The sequence below is a fragment of the Bufo gargarizans genome, chromosome 1 (assembly GCF_014858855.1).
Source record: "Bufo gargarizans isolate SCDJY-AF-19 chromosome 1, ASM1485885v1, whole genome shotgun sequence".
NCBI classification, from domain to species: Eukaryota; Metazoa; Chordata; class Amphibia; order Anura; family Bufonidae; genus Bufo; species Bufo gargarizans.
The window spans coordinates 704690365-704715299 of record NC_058080.1 but is presented as its reverse complement, the minus strand read 5'-3'; the positions used below and the strand labels follow the sequence as shown (position 1 = coordinate 704715299).

The 24935-nt window shown below is 41.8% G+C and overlaps 2 protein-coding genes across 3 annotated transcripts in view; both read left to right on the top strand.

The window, feature by feature from the left end:
• The window catches only part of CELF4 (CUGBP Elav-like family member 4), a 997927-nt gene that overhangs the window by 522409 nt on the left and 450583 nt on the right, over positions 1-24935 (top strand). The gene's annotated exons all lie outside the window — the stretch shown is intronic.
• Positions 4040-11346, top strand: LOC122924824. 2 transcript variants are annotated; one of them, XR_006387438.1, is made up of 2 exons: positions 4040-11061; positions 11250-11346. XR_006387438.1 is itself a non-coding variant. In XM_044276292.1 (2 exons), exon 2 carries the CDS (start codon positions 4808-4810, stop codon positions 10808-10810), a length of 6003 nt encoding a protein of 2000 aa, XP_044132227.1. In that variant the 5' UTR covers positions 4040-4250; positions 4439-4807; the 3' UTR covers positions 10811-11346. The 2 variants fall into 2 exon arrangements, 1 of the variants encoding a protein (XP_044132227.1); XM_044276292.1 differs by having other exon boundaries at positions 4040-4250; positions 4439-11346.

Sequence of the window (24935 nt, the reverse complement as noted above, 5' to 3'; positions counted from 1 at the left end):
TTTTTATATTTTTTTATCCGTAATGGTTGGAGACAATATCAAAGCTCTGGGTCCCTTCTATTAGAGGAGTAGCTTTATACACAATGCTCGGCAGACTGCGATAGATCAACGGGCTTGTTAATAAATGCATGGACACCTGCTTAGTGGGAGTGATAATTCTCTACGGCACAAGACAGGGAGGAAAGCAAAAAAAAAAAAAACAAGCTTCATGTTGAATGGTGTCTAGAAACTGCAGCTTCTGGAAGGGAAATAACAGAGACACGTCCGTCCCTTCCCTGCCAGCTGGAGTGTGGGCATCGACATGGATACCATACACAGACATGACTCACGTACCTTTGAAGGGTTAATAAGTACAAGCAAAACACTTTTACTACAAATCATGGCCAGGGCTTTTATCTAAACATTTATGCTGTGATTTTCCAAAATGTCATCGGAATGTGGCTCCAAAACCCACAATTTTAGAGCAGCCTTTCTGCTACTTTTTGAAAATATAGATGTAAAAAGATGTAGATATTTATTTTCTTTCCCCTTGGCTCAACATATCCCAAGATGAATGGTGGAAGATGACCAGATAAAAAAAACAACAAAAAAAAAACAGAACATGATTTTTGCGGTATTGTGCCATAAGATGTCTATCTTGTGAGGCCACCCAGTGGTTGCCATATGAATGTCAGCCTGCCAAGGGCAACAAATGAAAGCCAATTCAAGAGTGGACGCATTTGTAAGTCTAATTTGCATTAAAGGGGGAGGAGTTCAAATGCCTTATAGCCATTCAGAAGATGGAAATGATTTCATCAGCAGACAGGTTGTATGCTTCGGCAGTCCCCAGCAGCACAGGGTATTTCAGGAGAGAATTGTGATTGGTGTCCTGATGTGAGTGAGGACAGGACGTCATGCAACAAGTGCTCTAATGTGAAAAAGGCAACAGAGAAAGTTTAGGGGCCACAGAGTGGCAGTAAAAGGAGTTGGTCTCTGAGCAGCACAGAGTGTTTCAGAAGACGATTGTGCTAGTCTTATCTAGGGGAGGTACAGACTGAGCAATGCATAGTGGAAGGAGCAGACTTGTAAATAATGGGCTGCCCTAGTCCTACCCTGACCATTGCTGAAGTACTTCTTACCCAGAACATGGGCCCTAATGGCGCCCCCATTGATGCCCCTGGACAGGGTAACGGTAAAGAAAGACACATACTGTAAGACACATAAGTTACTACATAATTGTTCCTCCAAAATACTGCTTAGGCTTAGTTTGCATCACCATTTAGCTTTCCATTTTTCTGATCCTGTAAAAAACGGATCCTGTTGCATCATTGGTTGAGCCATTTCCGCCTGAGATCATTTTTTTTTAGACGGAAAAAAACCTCCTGCATTCAGTACTTTTTTTCCATCTAAAAAACGGATCTCAGACGGAAATGGCTCAAATCGATGCCAACTGATGCAACAGGATCCTTTTTTTTACATGGTAATACAGTAATGTGGCTGTCATGTGCATCCAAGACCCAGTCCGAGACCCAATGACTTCATGAATTTGCAGATTATCAGAGGAATGACCTTAAAAATCACGTGGCCATTGACTGTCATGGGTGGACAGGGTTTTCAGTTGCCCGTAGCAGCCGCCTCGAAGCCCAGTCTAAGAGAGTTCAAGTACATCCATCATATCGCAATGCTAGAATTAACTTGCCGAGCGAAGTCTGCACTCGTTCCATGCAAGATGTGAAGACAGGGCACTATTACTAAAGCCCACTGAGGGTGCCAAAAGTGTACCGAAGTCAGGCGGCAAGATGTAATAGTCGCGTGTCTGATGAATGGCATCACTAAACATGTTATTGCAATAGTTGTGGCGCTATAATAATTACACAAGCTGACTTCTCGCCGTAGATCTTCTCAGACAGGAGCGGTGATGGGCTGAGGAGACAACTGGAATTGCAGCAGAGAAATAAGTGAACACTTGATTAATGCATCGCGTGTAATTAAGACGGGCGTGCCTCAAGAGTCTTCTATAAGCCCCTAGATTGAGTAGCTGACTATTACTCTTCTAGACTGCACATTACTTCCATGCACTGCTAAGAGCGTCGTTCTGGAGCTGTAAAAAGTCTTAAGCTATTAGGCCGATACCCTGGGACGCCATAATAGTAGGGCACCGGGTTATATAATAAAACGTTTTATATCTAAGACGCCATTCAGTTGCTTGCATCAACTCATTCAGACCATGCATGGACTAGTCTAAACATTTACCTAGCAACTCATCACAAACCGGTGCCCCCTATGTAAGTACAGTACGGTGTATTCGTTTAGTTGTTGCCTAGAACCATTATTTTGGGACATCTTATTTCTATTTTGTGCTTATGGGTGTGGAACTATTATACAGGCACTGTATTGTGGTATGTCTGTGAAGGTTTTCATTCATCCAGGTCAACTCATGATGCATCAGTAGTAATAAGTCAGAGACGTTTCACTAGTCATCCAACTGGCTTTCTCAGTTCGAATGACTTGTACAAGAAACCTTCGGTATTAAATACTGGTAATTCATACTTCAGTCAGCACAAGCTGTTTATCATAGCCAACATGAGGTCAAGGACCTCAGGGAGGTACCATATTGCATGTAATTTGCATCACTGAAGATACTGTGTGATTAAACTGCCTTGGAAGATGTGTGTTAGAACAGCATTGTAAGTGGCAGACAATAGATGTTTTACTCCTCTACCTCTATTTAAGCCACATAAATAGCAGTATTATATGAGAACTATATGGTAATAGTCCCATGGCAGTTATTCTCAGAATCTAGGTTCATTTTATACAGAGGTCTCCACAGACTTTTCTACCCTAATGGGATCAGCCACACAGATTTTCAATATTGGACACTGCACTGTATATTTGGCTTTGCTATATGTCTTTTAGGGGTCATAGGTTTCAATAAGGTGTCATGAGGTTTTGTAATAAGCTGGAATACAAGATTTACAGTTGGGACACTCAATGAGTAGGGGAGTGCAGACGGGTTAATAGGGTGGTCACCTTAGGCGCCATGATTGATGGGGGCACAGACTTTGCAATGCTTTAGTAGGAAGAGCTTGGAAGTCTTCAGACAGGTGTGGAAGGAACAATTTATGCATTTGGCGCCTACGTCTCTTTGTGTACACGTGACAGAATAGATTGACAAGAGCTTAAATTATTAAAATATTGTAATTTCCATCAGTTTGAATTAAATGCTGGATTTTGTCAGAACATGTAACACCTGGAGCCATCACTCAAGGTGGAACGGGAAAGAGATTACATTTAATGTAGAAATAGAATATTAACCACCTGCATTCAACAGTGTCGAGACATGTTGATCAACTGCTAATTTTAAATGGATGGGGAGTATGACACTATAGATATAGTAGAGGAACATACACCATGTGAAAGACAGCACAAAGCCATTGTATCCCCCCTCATGTACAGTATCAGGAGACAGAAATCCACACCCTTACATGTACTCATCGGACTGAAGGTAAAGGGTTCAGGAGGCTTAGGCTTAAAACTTACTGAGCAGTGCCCATAGCGTCCTCCTAAGAAGGTCTGACTCTAACACTAAATTGTATTGCTGCAGTGCACATTACGTATGTCTGAGGAGATCTAATCATAACACTATCTCTGCAGGTCACACAGCATAGAGAAACAATATAACCCTAATACTATATCTGCAGGTATCATAGCATAGGAATGAGGAGGTCTTCTGTAACTCTACCTATAAAGAACCCATAGCATAGGGTGCAGGCTATAGAACCCTAACATAATCTTTGCAGAACCTACAGCCTAGAGAAAATACAGAATTACCCTAACACTATCACTACAGGACACATAGCATATGACTGAAGAGGTCTACTGTATCTTCTATACTAGCTATGAAGAAACCAATCGCAGAGGATGAAGATGACAAAACCCTAACACTATCTCTGCAGGATACATAGCATAGAGAAAACATGCATAACCCTTATACCATATTTACAGAACTGAAAGCATCAGACTGGTTAGGTCTACTTCAACTCTACCTATGTGTGCTGCCTTTGCAATGTATATTACATGCTTGGCACTCAGTAGTGTCTGTTTCTTTAAGACCCTCCATTTTCTTGAAGCCTAGAGGCGGGTCTTCTCTGTTCTCTCTAGGGCTTGCTGGGACATATCCTGTTCAGTCCAGCTCTGGGTACTATAGTGACCAGATCCACAGGACATCTTAAAGCTATTACAGATTGCAAACCTGACGAACACCAAAGCCTGTGAGTAAAGGGGTTTTGCTAGTTCAGCTTGTGTAGAGGGATGTTAGACATTGCAGATAGATAATGTGTGTTTCAGTGTAGTAAGCAAGCACATGTTAGTTAGGCCCTATCTTTTGTATTAGCTATGTATAATGTATGTTGCTTGAATTAGCCATGCTTATATTTCTCTTTTTATGTTTGTTTCACAGTTTTACCTCACATATCATCCCATATCATATCATATGAACATTATTGTACACATTCCTGTTCATTATATCTCAGTAAAGATTGCATCAGTTCAGCAAACCAGCGCATCTTTCATTGGGATTGGGTTTATACTTGATGTTAAGCTGTGTACCTGAAGCAACACGCAGCCGAGACATTATAGTAAAAAGGCTTTAAAACGTTGTCAGAAGCAGTTAAACAGCTTTAAATCGTCCTCCGCAGTAAAAGGACTAATAACTCCTTTCAGCCACCTGGAGTGAAACGAAAGTGAAACTAATTTCTCTCACTCACTACAACACTGATACTGCCTGTGTCCAGTCATCATCATTATCCACGCTGCCAGCTAAATCAAGATGCAGAACACAGGGAACAACACTCCGACAGTTAACCCTCAATGCTCCTATAAGGAAGATAACACACACAGCTTGCCAAGAATCAAGTCTAGATACACAACACTGTCCAGAGCATCCAGTCAAACAAATCTGACTTCAGCTAGCGCCGATTCAGCAAGATCTAAGCGTACTAGTTCTAGACGTTCAGGCATCACCAGTCTGTCATCGGCTAGCGACAAAGCGACTAGGGCAAGAGCAAAAGCAGAGGCAGCTTGCGCCATGGCTTCTTATGCGGAGCAGGAAGCTGAATTGATGAGAGAGCAAGCAAAAAGTGAATCTGAAGCACTTAAAAAGAAAGCAGAAGTGGAAGCATCTTTACACTTACTCAAACAGCAGAAAAACGCGGCAGCAGCCTTAGCCGAGGCAGAAGTTTTCACAAGGGCTGCTGAAGCTCAGTTCGATGGCATAGAAAACCAGACGTCATCCCACAGCGCAATCCAACGCACCCGTGAGTACGTACAGTCACAAGCAACCATGTACACCGACCAGCAGTCCAATGACGCACCTAGGCTTTCATTGACTCCACCAGCAATAAGCAACTTTGATACTACGCAACATTGCAAGACTAAATCAGAATCTCAGTGTGGGAAGTCAAGTGGTCGCATGCTTAGAGACCAATCTGCCAACCCTCCAAGAGTGCAAACGGATGCTCGCGTACTCCCTCCTCAAGCAAATACAAGTCTGGATTATAGCAGAAAGACTTACAACAGACGAGAACAACCACCTAAACAAAGTAGATTCAGACAAGCGCCTCATCAGCCTTACCAGCCGCAACCATACCCTGAGTTTACACGCGAGAAGCATTCGCCAGACGCAACAAGTGCTATAGAAGTGGCAAAATTCCTGATGCACCGTGAGATAGTGGGCGCTGGTCTCATGAAATTCGATGACCGTCCAGAAAACTACTGGGCCTGGAAATCATCTTTCCTGAGCGGTACCCAAAACTTAAACCTGACAGAGAAAGAAAAGCTTGACCAGCTTGTCAGATGGCTAGGTCCAGAGTCCACTGAGCAAGCCCAAAGGATCAGATCAGTACATGTTCATGACGCAGCAGCAGGACTTGCAATGGTGTGGCGGAGACTAGAACAATGCTATGGATCACCTGAAGTGATCGAGGATGCTCTTCTGAAAAGGATAGAAAACTATCCAAGAATAACAAATAAGGATTACCAAAAGCTGAGAGGTTTGGGAGACCTACTCTTAGAAATAGAAGCCGCTAAGTCTAGTGGATATCTGCCAGGTCTCTCATATCTGGATACAGCACGTGGAGTTGAGCCCATAATCGAGAAACTTCCTTACAACTTGCAAGAAAGGTGGGTAGCTCAAGCTTCAAGATACAAGAAAGATCATCATGTTGCATTTCCACCATTCGCCTTCTTCGCTGAATTCATAGAAGACCAAGCTGAAATACGCAATGACCCAAGCTTTGCTTTCCTGAACAAGAGAACGGCAAGCTTCCCAAAGGTAGAGCAGAAACCTCCAGGGCTTTACAAAGAACGCAGAGCAACAGTTTCTGTAAGGAAGACAGAAGTCCCGCCTGAATCTGCAGCTAATCAGGAAGACAACACAAGGAAGAAAGTTGAGGAGTCAGACAAAATATGTCCTATCCACATTAAGCCTCATCCACTAAGAAAATGTCGCAGTTTCAGAAGTAAGACGTTAGAAGAGCGCAAAGCTTATCTTAAAGACAATCGCATTTGTTTCAGATGCTGCGCTTCAATTCAGCATCTTGCAAAAGACTGTACAAAAACAATACAATGCGCAGAGTGTAACAGTGACAAACACTTGTCAGCACTGCACCCGGGACCACCACCATGGAAACAAGAAGTTCAAGCAACTCAAGAAGATCATGGTGGGGAGCAAGGAGAGAGTATAACGCCAGCAGTAACCTCAAAGTGCACTGAGATCTGTACAGAGCAGGGCCGCTCAAGATCGTGCTCCAAGATATGCTTAGTCAAGGTGTATCCAGCAGGTTTTAGAGAAAAAGCAATCAAGATGTACACAGTCATGGATGAACAGAGTAACAGATCTCTGGCAAAAACAGAATTCTTTGACCTCTTCGGTGACAAAGGAAGTCCAACTCCATACACCTTGAAGACTTGTTCTGGAGTTGTAGAGACAATAGGGAGAAGAGCTAATAACTACATCATCGAGTCATTAGATGGAAAGACAAAGGTGACTCTACCTACCCTCATAGAATGCGATGAGATACTAGACGACAGGTCAGAGATACCCACACCTGAAGTTGCTCGTCATCAACCTCATTTGGTGCGAATAGCAGACCAAATACCAGCACTAGATCCAGATGCTGCAATCACCCTTCTACTTGGGAGAGATATTCTCAGATTGCACAAAGTCAGAGAACAGTACAATGGGCCACACAATGCACCATTTGCACAACGCCTTGATCTTGGATGGGTCATCGTTGGAGAAGTATGTCTAGACGGACTGCACAAACCATCAAAGGTAAATGTCTACAGAACACATCTGTTGCAGAATGGTCGTACATCTTGTCTTTGCCCATGTACCAACAGTCTACACATTAAAGAGAGATTAGATAACCCAACACATCATCGGAGTATCCAGAGGTGCATGGAAGACTTAGCCTCAACTGGAAATACAGATGAACTGGGTTGTAAGGTGTTTGAAAGAACACGAGACGACGACAAGCCATCACCCTCGGTAGAAGATACCCTCTTCCTCGAGATCATGGACAGAGAAGTCTACAGAGACAAGTCAGGCAGCTGGGTAGCCCCTCTACCCTTCCGGTCACCACGCCATCGCCTTCCTGTCAACAAGGTACAAGCAGAGAAACGCTTCAGTTTGTTGCAGCGCACTCTACAAAGAAAGCCAGATATGAAGAAACACTTCCAAGCCTTCATGCAAAAGATTTTTGACAACGAGCATGCAGAAAGGGCACCACCACTACAAGAAAACCAAGAACACTGGTACTTACCAATATTTGGAGTGTATCATCCTCAAAAACCAGGTCAGATACGTGTAGTATTTGACTCTAGTGCGAAGCACGAAGGCATCTCACTAAATGACGTCCTTCTCAGCGGACCTGACCTGAACTACACACTCCTTGGAGTACTCATCAGGTTCAGGAAAGAACTTGTAGCAGTAACAGCAGATGTACAACAGATGTTCTACTGTTTCTTCGTTCGAGAAGATCACCGAGACTACTTAAGGTTCCTGTGGTATGCAGACAATGACTTTAACAAAGACATCATAGAGTACAGGATGAAGGTACATGTGTTCGGAAACAGCCCTTCCCCAGCTGTAGCTATCTACAACCTGAAACGAGCAGCACAGCAAGGTGAAAGACATGGTCAAGAAGCCAAACAGTTCGTCATGAAGAACTTCTACGTGGACGATGGACTTGCTTCTTTCTCCAGCAACGAAGAAGCTATTAACGTCCTAAAAAGTACAAAAGAAATGTTGGCAGAATCCAACATAAGATTGAACAAGGTAGCTTCCAACAGCTACAGAGTCATGGAAGCATTTCCAATGGAAGACCGTGCTAAAGACCTCAAAGACTTAGATCTAGGAACAGAATCACCACCCTTGCAAAGAAGTCTTGGGCTTAGTTGGGACTTAAAGACTGACAGTTTCACCTTCAGGGTCTCCAGAGAAGAGAAACCATTCACAAAAAGAGGTGTCCTATCTACAGTCAACAGTCTTTATGACCCCCTGGGATTCGTAGCACCCATCATCATGCAAGGCAAAGCTTTTTTGAGACAGATCACTACTGAGCAGGAACAAATTGACTGGGACGTACTTCTTCCTGACGAGAAGCGAATGCAGTGGAAGGTGTGGAAAGACTCATTGTTAGAGCTTGAACAACTCTACATTTCAAGACCGTACGTATTTGTTTCCTTGTCTGCTACAAAGAGGAGAGAATTATGCGTATTCTCTGACGCTTCCACTATGGCTATTGCAGCTGTAACTTACCTCAGGGTAATAGACACTGAGGGACAAAGCCATGTTGGGTTCATCATGGGAAAATCTAAACTAGCTCCCAGACCTGCTCACACTGTCCCACGTCTAGAACTTTGTGCTGCTGTCTTAGCGGTAGAGATGGCAGACATGATTACGACTGAACTGGACATTGAGATCCATGCAGTGAACTTTTATACGGACAGCAAGATTGTGTTAGGATATATTCACAACACTTCAAAAAGATTTTACACATACGTGACCAACAGAGTGACACGTATCAGAAAGTCTACAAGTCCAGATCAGTGGCATTACATCAGCACAGACAAGAACCCAGCGGATCATGGGACAAGATTGGTGTCAGCCGCTGTACTCAAGCAAACTAACTGGTTCGTAGGTCCATCGTTTCTTGGTAAGCCAGAAATCAAAGAGACTACTCAGGTAGAGACCTTTCAGCTCATAGAACCAGATCAAGACAAAGAGGTAAGACCTCAAGTTGCAGTTTGCAAGACTTTAGTTACCAGAGACAGTCTGGGCGCCCATAGATTTGAAAGGTTTTCCAGATGGAAGTCGCTGACTCGTGCAATCGGAAAACTTATCTGTCTAGCCAGATACTCCTCCAGAGCTACTAATACTGATCAACGTAGCAACGACCATCTTGAACAAGCCAAGGTCGCGATCATCAAATGCGTCCAGCAGGAAGTCTTTAAAGAAGAAATTCAAAGCCTTCTGAAAAAGAAAGAGATTTCTCGACACAGTTCGCTCAAGAAGTTGAACCCTATCCTCGACGAAGACGGAGTACTAAGAATTGGAGGTCGTTTGTCGGCAGCGGATATGACTATCCAAGAGAGACATCCCTTCATCATACCTAAGAATCATCACATCGCTCTTCTTCTGGTAAGACACTATCACGAGCAAGTTGCACATCAAGGACGACACTTCACTGAAGGAGCAGTACGGTCAGCAGGATTGTGGATCATAGGAGGTAAGAGACTAGTCTCCAGCGTGATCAGCCAATGCGTTACCTGTAAGAAGATTAGAGGGAAACTTGAGGTTCAGAAGATGTCAAACTTACCTGCAGACAGACTTGCTTCAGATCCTCCGTTCACTCACGTAGGTCTAGACGTTTTTGGACCATGGAACATCTCTTCTCGCAAGACTAGAGGAGGCAGTGCCGAAAGTAAACGTTGGGCTGTTCTGTTCTCTTGCCTGAGTACTAGAGCAGTTCATATTGAAGTAATTGAATCTTTATCCACTTCAAGTTTCATCAATGCCTTGAGAAGATTCTTCTCTATCAGAGGACCAGCGAAATTGATTCGTTCAGACCGCGGCACAAACTTTATTGGGGCCTGCAAGGAGTTGAAAATCATCTCTACAGACTCTGAAACAGGTTCCTATCTTCAAGATCAAGGATGCACTTGGACTTTTAATCCTCCACACGCATCGCATATGGGAGGAGCATGGGAGAGGATGATTGGAGTAGCTCGTCGTATTCTGGATGCCATGCTCCTGAAGGTTGGGTCTACTCGCCTCACTCATGAAGCTTTAACTACACTAATGGCTGAAGTCGTGGCCATTATGAACGCCAGACCTTTGGTTCCAGTGTCTACAGATCCAGAGATGCCATCAGTCTTGACACCCGCAATGCTGCTGACCCAGAAGATGGAACCAGTGACAGCTCCCACTGGAGACTTTGACCTCAAGGACTTGTATACTAAGCAATGGAGACAAGTTCAAAGCCTTGCAGACATTTTCTGGAAGAGGTGGAGACAGGAATACCTGGTGACACTCCAGCCACGCAAGAAATGGCAGGATGACAAACCCAACTTACAAGTTGGAGACATTGTCTTATTAAAAGACACTCAGGCCCACAGGAATGAATGGCCTATTGGACTCATTGTGGCGACTGATCCTAGTGGTGATGCTAGAGTTAGAAAAGTTGAAGTTAGAGTTGTTAGACAGGGCATTCCCAAGGTGTATGCTAGGCCAATTTCTGAAGTAGTTTTACTTCTGTCCAAAGGTTAGTGGCATAACCAATGGTACGCCAGGTGGGGAGTGTGCTGCCTTTGCAATGTATATTACATGCTTGGCACTCAGTAGTGTCTGTTTCTTTAAGACCCTCCATTTTCTTGAAGCCTAGAGGCGGGTCTTCTCTGTACTCTCTAGGGCTTGCTGGGACATATCCTGTTCAGTCCAGCTCTGGGTACTATAGTGACCAGATCCACAGGACATCTTAAAGCTATTACAGATTGCAAACCTGACGAACACCAAAGCCTGTGAGTAAAGGGGTTTTGCTAGTTCAGCTTGTGTAGAGGGATGTTAGACATTGCAGATAGATAATGTGTGTTTCAGTGTAGTAAGCAAGCACATGTTAGTTAGGCCCTATCTTTTGTATTAGCTATGTATAATGTATGTTGCTTGAATTAGCCATGCTTATATTTCTCTTTTTATGTTTGTTTCACAGTTTTACCTCACATATCATCCCATATCATATCATATGAACATTATTGTACACATTCCTGTTCATTATATCTCAGTAAAGATTGCATCAGTTCAGCAAACCAGCGCATCTTTCATTGGGATTGGGTTTATACTTGATGTTAAGCTGTGTACCTGAAGCAACACGCAGCCGAGACATTATACTATGAATAACGAATAGTATAGGGTTAAGGTGACGCAGTTCTAACACTATCTCTCCAGGACCCATGGTTATAGAGCAAATATAGCATTACCCTATCAATACTGACTACATACGGCTGGGGGAATGGACTCTAAAACTGTCTCTATCTCAAACCCACAACAATGGACAAAGATAAAATAGCCTTTACACTATCTCTGTGGGACTCATAGCATAAAGATACTATGACCTTTATACTTTATCTACAGGATTCATATTATAGGAATGAGGAGGTCTACTGTAATTCTTACACAAGATATGAGGAACCTATTGCATAGGGTGAAGGTGACATAAACCTAAAACTATCTCTGCAGGATCCATACTATAGGACTGAGGAGGTCTACGGCAACTACTACAAGATTTATAAACACAAAAAAAACATTGCATAGGGTGAAGGTAACATAAACCGAACACTATCTCTTTAGGGCCCATAGCATAGGACTGAGGAAGTCTACTGTCCCTCTATGAAGAACCCATTGCAATGGATGAAGGTGACATAATGCTAAGATTATCTCTGGAGCACCTACAACATAGGACTGAGGAGGTATACTGTAACTCTTACATTATCTATGAAGAACCCATTGTAAAGGGTGAAGGTGACATAGCCCTAACTTGGTCTCTGCATGACCCATTGCATAGAGCCAAGATAGAATTACCCTAGCATAAGGCTAGGATGAAATAACTCTGTAGGATCCATGGTATAGAGCTAAGGGATAACCCTACCTTGACAAAGTTGAGCCTCTTTCCCTCAAAACTTGTTGTAGGGTGGTGGTGAATTTTAAATCTGATGACATTCCACTACAGAAGACCATATAGATACACTCAGAACACGCAACGCTAGGATCATTTCTTCATCTCTACCTAAACTCTAACTCTCCCTTCCTCCTCGCTTTTTTTGTGTCCAAAGAAAATATATTTTACGAACATCCCACCTCTGTTTGTCAGCTCATCTCCTGCACGTTCTCCAGGAGAGCAGGATTGCAGAATATCACCTTTAATACATCATTGTCTAACCTAAGTGTCCCCGGCCTGTTCCCAGAACAGCAAAGATATTACATAGAGCAAGATGATCGTGTATTTATCACCGGGGACAAATTAATGCAGCTGGAAGGTGAGTCCTGTATATCAGAGCGACGTCCCAGTTACCAGGAGCTGCCTGATGCACCTCGACTTCTGGGCACATTAATGATGATGATTAACACTTCTTGATTAGTGCTATCACCTTCTACGTACAGAGAGAAAAAAAGAAGCCTGAAGGGCAATTACATGGTGACTATTAAGAAATATAAAAAGCGGTGACAGCAATCACGATGCCAAGTGTTAAACATGGGGTGACGACGATGCGTTCTTGATTGCCAAGCCGAGAGAGGACAATGACTGGTTGTATCGAGGCGAGCGCTGTGCATTTGTCAGACAATTCCTAGAAAATGGAAATAAAAAAAGAGGCCGATCGACTCGCTGGATACACAGAGCTGACGTGACCGGACTCTCACATGAAGGTCTCGGAAGTTTCTGCTCTGGAGGATGATGTCAAGTCTTCTATTAACTGCGGGGTTAAAACCATCACAAGGACATTTCATGGTTTGCATAGATAATTCTGGAAGGTAGAAGACTACATTTATTATGATACATTATGGTGATTCCAGATGTTTGGGGACCAATACATTATCTGCATTTAGTGGAAGTATTCACCGTCCAACCACTGCCCTTAAACACTAAGAAAGTCATCTTGTCTATTTCAGGGTCCATGTTTATACAGGGCGGTATTATAGTAGGTATATTCTTGCACATAGGAGGCAGTATTATAGTAGTTATATTCCAGTACATAGGAGCAGTATTATAGTAATTATATTATTGTACATAGGAGCAGTATTATAATAGTTATATTCTTGTACATAGGAGGCAGTATTATAGTAGTTATATTCTTGTACATAGGAGCAGTATTATAGTAGTTATATTATTATACATAGGAGCAGTATTATAGCAGTTATATTCTAGTACATAGGAGCAGTATTATAGTAGTTATATTCTTGTACATAGGGAGCAGTATTATAGTAGTTACACTCTTGTACATATAGGGCAGTATTATAGTAGTTATATTCTTATATATAGGAGCAGTATTATAGTAGTTATATTCTTGTACATATGAGCAGTATTATAGTAGTTATATTCTTGTACATATGAGCAGTATTATAGTAGTTATATTCTTGTACATATGAGCAGTATTATAATAGTTATATTCTTGTACATAGGAGCAGTATTATAGTAGTTATATTCTTGTACATAGGAGCTGTATTATAGGTCTTGTATTCTTGCACACAGGAGGCAGTATTATGGTAGTTATATTCTTGTAAATGGGGAGTGGTATTACAGTAGTTACATATAGTAATACATAGGAGACTTATTATAGTATTTCAATTCTTGTGCATAAGGAGGCAGTGTTACAATCCCTATATATGTAAAATAATAATAATCAAACATGTACAGTACAGTAATATTTTAACTTGATTTGCCATATGTTGGATTTAAAATATTCATTGCATACATGTTTTTTTTTTATCTATATCAAGTGGTCTATAAAGCGCAGACATCTGGATGAAAATTTGGGGATAAGAAGGGAAAATTATGTTCTGTGTGCTTAAGCATCCTAGAGGGACTCACAACACTTGGAGCCCATTTTTGGCTACACTTTTAGCTATCATAGTCTAACCAATAGTGTTAAGGCTGGGTCATCGGGGATTGGTCACTGCCTGCACCAGACTTGAATAGCGGAAATACTCGTCCACACTTCTCCAAAAGACTAGACATCTGTGTACCCAAGGCACCTGAATCAGGGCCAGCTTACCGTACTTTTTTATCTTTTTTTTTACTTCAAGGGCTTAATTAAGCAGAAAGAAAATCTCATAAACATGTAGTTTTATTCAAAATGCTTTCACTGGGAGGTCTGACGCCAGATCTCTGTTAGGTGAGATTAGCAAGAATACCACTTGGCTGAGCTCAGGAGAAGTCCCAAGATTGAACGCAGGGAGATGGGAGATATCAGCTGCCAGGCGCATTTCAGTTTTTTTTTTCTCCTAGTCAATGTGTTGGTGCTTCACTCAAGGACATCTATCTTCTCTAGATGACATATCACACATTTGCAGAGTTCAGTCTAAAGACCTCCAGTTTGGTTCTATGGCTTCATATCAAATTTTTTTATCTACTGCCCACACCACCACCATCAACAAAACCGTCCTCCTTTTCTTGGATGTTTTATCTGGATTTATGGAAATCTGACTCTTCCTGTCATACTTTGCTGAAGAAGAAAAAAAAATTATACCCAAAATTATCCATTTTTTATGTATTTAAAGACCAATTTTTTACTGCTTGAACTGCTTTTTAAGTTACTAAAACTTGGGCTGACTAATATGATGGTATTGCCCTCTTACTACTGGTTCAAATTAGTCAGAGAGGATACATTTACTATCTTACTATTTGACAAACAGAAAACTTAGTTTGGTGCTATATCTTGTTACATAGCATGATGTTCTCAAATCATAATGCATACTCTCCAAAACAAATACAACATGGCTGAACCTTCTTAATGCAGTTGAACAATAAAACAAAATTTGTAGGGGAAAAAAAAACACTTTTCAAATTGAAATTCACCAGGGTATGCTACAAGAGTACAGCTCCTTAGCCTGCAGAATTGTGAATGCAGCTCTGGTGTATAATTCAGGCTAGCACTCAGGATAATTGCACAATAAGTTATTCAAATTCTTCAGAAGTGTCCTTCCTCACCTTACCTCTTGGCTGAACATGATCTCATGATATTGTGTCACTAGACGTCTCTCCTATATAAGGCTATGTTCAGCCACCCAGTAATTACGCTGTGTATTGCGGTCTGTCGGGATATTGTGTAGGAACCTGAAATTCTTAACCAAGTTTGAGCAAAGGTGGACACGTCTGTAATTTTATCTTTAAAGTGGTGTCCACGCACTTTGGTACATCCAGCCAATGTTAACTTGTAGTTAAAGGGCTATTCCCAACTCAGACATTGATGGCATATCGGTATGTCCTACCTCTGTGACCCGCTACCATCTCCAGAACGGGGCCACCGAAGTGCAGGAGACCACATAACGCATGCATGGCGCGCTTCCCATTCACTGCTGTGGGAGTTCCAACAATAGCTTGTTTTCAGAAGTCCCATAGTAGAGAGCGTAACATGAATGAATACTTCTCCATTCACCACTATGGGACTATCGGAAATAGTTCAGTCCACGCTTGGCTATTTTCTGAACTTATTGAGCTCTCTGTTTACTTCATGGGTCCTGTCCTGGAGAATGGAGCAGGATGTGGGACCCTCACCTATCTGACATCCTAGCATTGGGAATACCCCTTTAATTTAAGTTTTGATCAGTTAGTTGACTTTGGCACTGGTAGGGTATGTCCAGCTGATATGGCAGTGATTGTCTCCAATAGGCCTAGATCATCTAAGACAAATATTTCATGGCACTTACAATGTCTTATAATGTAAAAGTCATTTTTTAAATTTAAAATAAGAAATCTAAGGTAGAATTTATCAGGCAAAATGTTACAGTGTTAATTTTACCACTTGACTCATAGAGGAGACTTGGAGGAGACAGTGCACATACCATAGATTGCCCAGGGCACTGAGATATATGTGCGGCTGAGAAAGGTTTAGGTTGACAGAAAGGTCAGGTACTAACAAGTTGTTCACTAAGTAGCAGAACTAACATTGTGACATCTTGCATCATACAAAACCTTGGAAATTCTGCTTAAAAAAAACTATATATATATATATATATACAGTACAGACCAAAAGTTTGGACACACCTTCTAATTCAAAGAGTTTTCTTTATTTTCATGACTATGAAAATTGTAGATTCACACTGAAGGCATCAAAACTATGAATTAACACATGTGGAATTATATACATAACAAAAAAATGTGAAACAACTGAAAATATGTCATATTCTAGGTTCTTCAAAGTAGCCACCTTTTGCTTTGATTACTGCTTTGCACACTCTTGGAATTCTCTTGATGAGCTTCAAGAGGTAGTTACCTGAAATGGTCTTCCAACAGTCTTGAAGGAGTTCCCAGAGATGCTTAGCACTTGTTGGCCCTTTTGCCTTCACTCTGCGGTCCAGCTCACCCCAAACCATCTCGATTGGGTTCAGGTCCGGTGACTGTGGAGGCCAGGTCATCTGGCACAGCACCCCATCACTCTCCTTCATGGTCAAATAGCCCTTACACAGTCTGGAGGTGTGTTTGGGGTCATTGTCCTGTTGAAAAATAAATGATGGTCCAACTAAACGCAAACCGGATGGAATAGCATGCCGCTGCAAGATGCTGTGGTAGCCATGCTGGTTCAGTATGCCTTCAATTTTGAATAAATCCCAAACAGTGTCACCAGCAAAGCACCCCCACACCATCACACCTCCTCCTCCATGCTTCACGATGGGAACCAGGCATGTAGAGTCCATCCGTTCACCTTTTCTGCATCGCACAAAGACATGTTGGTTGGAACCAAAGATCTCAAATTTGGACTCATCAGACCAAAGCACAGATTTCCACTGGTCTAATGTCCATTCCTTGTGTTCTTTAGCCCAAACACGTCTCTTCTGCTTGTTGCCTGTCCTTAGCAGTGGTTTCCTAGCAGATATTCTACCATGAAGGCCTGATTCACACAGTCTCCTCTTAACAGTTGTTCTAGAGATGTGTCTGCTGCTTGAACTCTGTGTGGCATTGACCTGGTCTCTAATCTGAGCTGCTGTTAACCTGCGATTTCTGAGGCTGGTGACTCGGATGAACTTATCCTCCGCAGCAGAGGTGACTCTAGGTCTTCCTTTCCTGAGGTGGTCCGCATGTGAGCCAGTTTCTTTGTAGCGCTTGATGGTTTTTGTGACTGCACTTGGGGACACTTTCAAAGTTTTCCCAATTTTTCGGACTGACTGACCTTCATTTCTTAAAGTAATGATGGCCACTCGTTTAGCTGTTTTTTTCTTGCCATAATACAAATTCTAACAGTCTATTCAGTAGGACTATCAGCTGTGTATCCACCTGACTTCTCCACAACGCAACTGATGGTCCCAACCCCATATATAAGGCAAGAAATCCCACTTATTAAACCTGACAGGGCACACCTGTGAAGTGAAAACCATTTCAGGTGACTACCTCTTGAAGCTCATCAAGAGAATGCCAAGAGTGTGCAAAGCAGTAATCAAAGCAAAAGGTGGCTACTTTGAAGAACCTAGAATATGACATATTTTCAGTTGTTTCACACTTTTTTGTTATGTATATAATTCCACATGTGTTAATTCATAGTTTTGATGCCTTCAGTGTGAATCTACAATTTTCATAGTCATGAAAATAAAGAAAACTCTTTGAATGAGAAGGTGTGTCCAAACTTTTGGTCTGTACTGTATATATATATATATATACAGGGAGTGCAGAATTATTAGGCAAGTTGTATTTTTGAGGATTAATTTTATTATTGAACAACAACCATGTTCTCAATGAACCCAAAAAACTCATTAATATCAAAGCTGAATATTTTTGGAAGTAGTTTTTAGTTTGTTTTTAGTTTTAGCTATTTTAGGGGGATATCTGTGTGTGCAGGTGACTATTACTGTACATAATTATTAGGCAACTTAACAAAAAACAAATTTATACCCATTTCAATTTTTTATTTTTACCAGTGAACCTAATATAACATCTCAACATTCACAAATATACATTTCTGACATTCAAAAACAAAACAAAAACAAATCAGTGACCAATATAGCCACCTTTCTTTGCAAGGACACTCAAAAGCCTGCCAGCCATGGATTCTGTCAGTGTTTTGATCTGTTCACCATCAACATTGCGTGCAGCAGCAACCACAGCCTCCCAGACACTGTTCAGAGAGGTGGACTGTTTTCCCTCCTTGTAAATCTCACATTTGATGATGGACCACAGGTTCTCAATGGGGTTCAGATCAGGTGAACAAGGAGGCCATGTCATTAGATTTTCTTCTTTTATACCCTTTCTTGCCAGCCACGTTGTGGAGTACTTGGACGTGTGTGATGGAGCATTGTCCTGCATGAAAATCATGTTTTTCTTACCTTGCAGACTTCTTCCTGTACCACTGCTTGAAGAAGGTGTCTTCCAGAAACTGGCAGTAGGACTGGGAGTTGAGCTTGACTCCATCCTCAACCCAAAAAGGCCCCACAAGCTCATCTTTGATGATATCAGCCCAAACCAGTACTCCACCTCCACCTTGCTGGCGTCTGAGTCGGACTGGAGCTCTCTGCCCTTTACCAATCCAGCCATCTGGCCCATCAAGACTCACTCTCATTTCATCAGTCCATAAAACCTTAGAAAAATCAGTCTTGAGATATTTCTTGGCCCAGTCTTGACGTTTCAGCTTGTGTGTCTTGTTCAGTGGTGGTCGTCTTTCAGCCTTTCTTACCTTGGCCATGTCTCTGAGTATTGCACACCTTGTGCTTTTGGGCACTCCAGTGATGTTGCAGCTCTGAAATATGGCCAAACTGGTGGCAAGTGGCATCTTGGCAGCTGCACGCTTGACTTTTCTCAGTTCATGGGCAGTTATTTTGCGCCTTGGTTTTTCCACACGCTTCTTGCGACCCTGTTGACTATTTTGAATGAAACGCTTGATTGTTCGATGATCACGCTTCAGAAGCTTTGCAATTTTAAGAGTGCTGCATCCCTCTGCAAGATATCTCACTATTTTTGACTTTTCTGAGCCTGTCAAGTCCTTCTTTTGACCCATTTTGCCAAAGGAAAGGAAGTTGCCTAATAATTATGTACACCTGATATAGGGTGTTGATGTCATTAGACCACACCCCTTCTCATTACAGAGATGCACATCACCTAATATGCTTAATTGGTAGTAGGCTTTCGAGCCTATACAGCTTGGAGTAAGACAACATGCATAAAGAGGATGATGTGGTCAAAATACTCATTTGCCTAATAATTCTGCACGTAGTGTATATATATATACACACACAGTATAAATAATTTCTAGATGAATCCAATAGCAATACGCCTAATTCTAACAAATGATTACAAGTTTAATTTCTTCAACAACAAAACTGTAAAAAATGTAAAAGCATGCCTGAAAGTTCTTGTGACTCATGAGACAGGACTTAGCACGTATATGACAAGTGGTCAATGAGAAAGTCTTAATATACTATGGCACTGACTACACATCTGACCATGGTTTTGCAGGGTACCTCTCTTTTATGCCATGTGATCTGGTTAGCACTATATATTGACCATCCATATCTTCCAACTCATCTCATCACATCCATCATGGCGTGCTTCCTATGATCACTCAATACATTTCTGATTAAATGCATTGTTTGGACTAAGACTGGAGATTGGGTGGATCCATATATCCTTTTATCTCTGACCACAGAAACTCCAAGCCGCTGAAGAAGGTCCCTATGGACCGAAACGTCCGGCTCATATTTGGATAGTGGTTACGCAGCATTTAATTTCCTATAAACTGAATCATGGACCTCTTATTGTGAAAATCACTAAATAAAATTACCTTTAAATTGCAAATTATTCTGTGTGCCGCATATTTATACTATTGTTGGATGACCGTCGGGTCTTTGCTGGCAACGGGAAGAGTAAAACAGTGTGCAGTACTCCATTCTCTAATATACAACACAGATAATCTATCATGATAGTAAAGGCCAGCTGAAGATGGATGGGACGTGTTGGATATTTTGACTAATGGATAAATTATTCCATCAATAAAATTAGCTCTTCTACCCAAAATGAGTGGAGAATCTTGCATGTTATCAATCAAATTTCAATGTCTATGGCTACATAAAAAAAAAAAACTGTGTAGAGCAGGTGTTTCCAGAGCTACCTCACAACAGCTGATCGGTGGGAGTGTGGGGTGTTGGACCTCTGCCAATCAGATATTGATGGCCTGAGGAGGTCATCAATAGTAAAAATCCTGGACAACCTCTATAACTAATGACTAATGGTGGTCATACAGATTTCACTAAGGTAGCCCGAACCCTTCAACCGGCTGACCATCTGTAGTGTATTTGATGTTCCACTAACATTTGCTTGGAAGATCTTGGGGTCAAAAAAAGGATTGGGCATTTTTAATTTTCGGTTCCAGCCATAATTCCGAACAGCTGATTATCAGGGGTGCAGGATTTTGTCCCCCTGTCAATATGATATTGACGACCTACCCTACAAATAGGTCATCAGTTGTTACTTCCTGGAGAACCCCTTTTAGATGAAAGCTCCAAGACAACTAATTTCTTTCAATAATGACCATACATAAGCAGACATCTCATTATTACCATGTTCCTTTATACTTGGACATCTAATGTCCCCGGGTTCCCAGGATACCTAATTGTTTCTCATTCCCTCCTATATTTGTTGCACATTATGGTCCTCTCCAACACCCCATCCACTTATCCTTTATGTCAACTTCTTGCTTTCTTGCCAAGATTCGCAGAGGAGAATAAGTACATTGAGTCTTTCTTTGCAGGCACAGCCTCCACTGGGAAACAATGGCTATTTTCCTCGACTCTAGTGACTCGATATTGCAGAACAATCACTGATTTAGCAGCAGGACAGAACTTTGGCTCTCGTACAGTGCAACATACTGCATGCAATAAAACCAGTAACTGCCTTCGGTTTTCAGGCCTTTTATATAAGAAGAAGAGTTAAGTTTGCCAGAAAAGGTGTGGGGGAAATTAATATGTAAAACCCTTGGAATCAGTAGGCCTATCCTCTGAGTTCCAGATGATAATGCCAAGACATTGGAAAATGTCAGCTGCATCTACAGAGAGAACCAGACTCTTGATTAAAGAAGCTACGAGGCCAGGCTCATTTCCCATACAGAAATCTCACTCATATGCCAGCTCGTGACCTTACCTCTCAGGCAGAAGCCCCGGGAAGGAGCTTTGATATTGTTATGCTAATTGGTTGGTGCAAGGCAGCCTGTGTTATTCCAAACTTTTCAAAATACTCCAGAATATGGACTGAAAAGTCAGAAACAGAAGTGAAGTCGGGAGGTCACCGAGAGAGTATTCCACTGCAGATCATCTAGATGGCAAGTCAGTTCTGTCACAAGATAAAAATAGGATAAAGAAGACTTGGCTTGATGTAAGAAAGTGGGAAGATTTATATTCTGTAAGCTTGTGCTTCTTCAGCAATATTTCACGTCGTCCTATTTTTGTAAAGTTTTACATTCCCATACAGCAAAAGCTCTCTAACAGACCACTTCTTTGAGAAGACCTCCCCCTTAACCAGATCAGATGATCTATGACAGTTTTTCAGTTCTACCAGTTCTTCTTTAAGAAGATCACCCTAGAAGAGCACTTTTCAGTGAAATGTTTGGGTTGCCATCTCAAAGAGGTTTCACTGTAGTTGGTTACTAAAGGTAAATCAACCTAAAAAACAGAGTGCCCAGTCTTCAGACTGAGTTGTCATCCCAAGGTGATGATCCATAAATAGTAAGCCAAAATGTTGGCATCTTCTAAAATGTCTCCATGCGAGATATTATAGTATGTTGTTGACCAACAAGAATGATCCTCCATCAATGTGGATATGCGGGAGGATTGAAAAAGTTTGCAAAGCGGAAAACAATAAGTAACTTGGTCAGTATGTTGTTTCTCGTTGAGTGGACTTTCAAGAATAGTAGAGCTAAAGGGGTTTTCTAAACATTTATAGTGAAGTATCTGGTCGGTTGGGGTCCAACATCCAGGACCCCTGATGGTCAGCTGTTTGAGAAGGCACTTGCGCCCACAGTAGCTTGCAGCAGCCTTCTCTCAGCTCACCAAGCACAATGCCGTGCATTGTATAGCGGCTGTGCTTGGTATCGCAGCTCAGCCCCATTCACTTCAATGGGGCTGAGCTGTGTCTAGGCCATATGACTGATGAATGTGATGTCACAAGGCCTAGGCAAAGCTTTGAGAAAGCTGTGTTTCTACTGGTAGTGCTGGTGCTTTCTTAAACAGCTGATTAGCAGTGGCCCCAGATGTCTCGATCAGATACTGATGACCTATCTAGAGCATAGGTCATTAGTTAAAAAAAATCTCAAAAAGCAGTGCACAGATCTTGATTACTGAGTTGAGATCTTGAGTTATAATTTTCTAAAAAGTTGAAAAAAGACACAATCCATCAAGCCCAGACTATACCGTACAGCTGTATCCCTCTTTACAGTTCCTCATCACAAGATGTGTGGCATAAGCTAACCAGCATTGACAAAAACATGATTTTGCAATATTCTGTTCGGTGTTGTTTATGCTATATGTGTCCATATAGTATTTGGCCACCCAGTGGCTGTGAAGTGAATTGCAGTCTTTCAAAGTTTATTTTCTAGCATGTCATGTTAACACATTGAATTTGTATTGTGAGAACGAAATTTTCAGAAAGATAAGGGTGGACACATCTGTATGGGCAAATTTACAATGACTAGGATACACCAACCATCGCATGGTAGTAGTTGACAATGATTTTTTCTGAGTATTATAAGCCCCAGTTTCATATTATTTGAATGGAGTATGGTACGTGTCAAGGATCAAGTTATGTTGTGGTTTTGATTTCGACTCCTCCTGGCATCGGAGAGGTTAAATCCATCATCCGTACAGAAGTGAATCCGTCCTGACTATAATCATGTCCTAATGTTTAATCACGTCTAGAGTTGCATGGCACCGTCTGTGCCAGCCACGGGAGACGCGCGCACTCTCTCCTCAAATCACTGTCTCTTGTCCCAGTTTTGCTGGCAATTTTGCCACTGGGCGCCAAGACACAAACAAGCACAACCGAGGAAATAAATAAATAAAAATCACGATGTAGAGGCCTCCGTCATGATTCAGTGCACCACAGACACATAAAATCAAATACTGGAGCACTTAAATGACCCCACGCTCCTAGCAAGATACATCCGCACAACCTCGTTACTTTTTCCCTTTTGTTATGACAATTGAATTATAGATTTTCTACAAAGTTTTATTTTTATTTTTTCTTCCTTCTCAACCCCTATAAACTATCTTTTATGTTTTTAGGTGACGTGCCTAGAGCAGAATTTATTGCTGAGCTGTGGTTCGCTTCACAGTTTATACTTTGTTAATTGTTACGGTTTTTCAGTCTAGCTGCTTAAAGGGGTTGTCTCACTTCAGCAAATGGCATTTATTATATAGAGAAAGGTAATACCAGGCACTTACTAATGTATTGTGATTGTCCATATTGTCTCCTTTGCTGGCTGCTGCAGCACAGAGACGATTTGCCCGGGGCAGAAGCTGCTGCGCATGTGTGCCTATGCGCACTCCCATGGTCCTGGCCAGCGATGCCTTTTTCTATAATGTGCAAGCACGGCCACCACTGCTGGATTTCAGGGTGGTCTAAACCCCTGGATACAAGCAGTGTTTAATGGGATGGAAAAATAAATCCAGCAGTGGTGGCCGTGCTTGCACATTATAGAAAAAGGCATCGGTGGCCAGGACCATAGGAGTGCACATAGGCACACACGCGCAGCAGCTTCTGCCCCGGGCAAATCGTCTCTGTGCTGCAGCAGTGGCCGTAACCCCTTGAAATGAGCACTGTATAATGTGATGGAAAAATAAATTAAGCCAGTAAAGGAAGCAATATGGACAATCACAATACATTAGTAAGTGCCTGGTATTAACTTTGTCTAAGTGATCAATGCCATTTACTGAAGGGAAAAAAATCTTTAAGAAAGATATTGGGCAACTGAAGGAAAGCTTATGTCTTCTTAATCATATAATATTCCTTTGTCTGTCAGCCAATATATCCATTTAAAGAGCACCTACAAGCAGGATCAACTCTATTAAATCAGCTGTACTGCCTGGTAGGGTTGACCCTGCTGATTAAAACGATACCTGCCTTGTGAAAATCAGTTGGAGCATTCCTGAGAAATAAAGACTTTTATTCTTTATGCAAATGAGGGCTTTAGTGCACTGAGGGGCTGGGTCTTGTCTCCGCTTTGCGGTGCTGGCCACGCCCCTCAGTGCATTGAAGCTCTTATCTGCATAGAGAGTTAAAGTCTTTTTTTCTCAGGAACGCCACAACCGATTTTCACAAGACAGATATCATTTTAATCAGCAGGAGCAATCCTACCAAGTAGCAGACCTGCTTTAATAGGGTTGATCCTTCTGACAGGTGCTTCTTAAAGGTCCGCTTTCCACTCTTCAAAGACAATATTATTTGAAGCTGATGTTGCACAGTGCATCTTCAGACACTTTTGTTCCAAGCTTTAATTTAGTGCCTATGCTGAGCCACTCAGGAATTCTGCTCATTTTTAGCATGTTGCCCCAAAATGTCCTCCAATATGTCCACCAATCATCCATATAGATTAATGGCAGGGGATATATTAAGAGCTGACGCAGAATATCTTCTCACCCCCTAATAGCAACACAGGAATAAAAGCCAGATGGCTTTGGTATTCTGGTCCCATCTCTAACCTGGGAAATG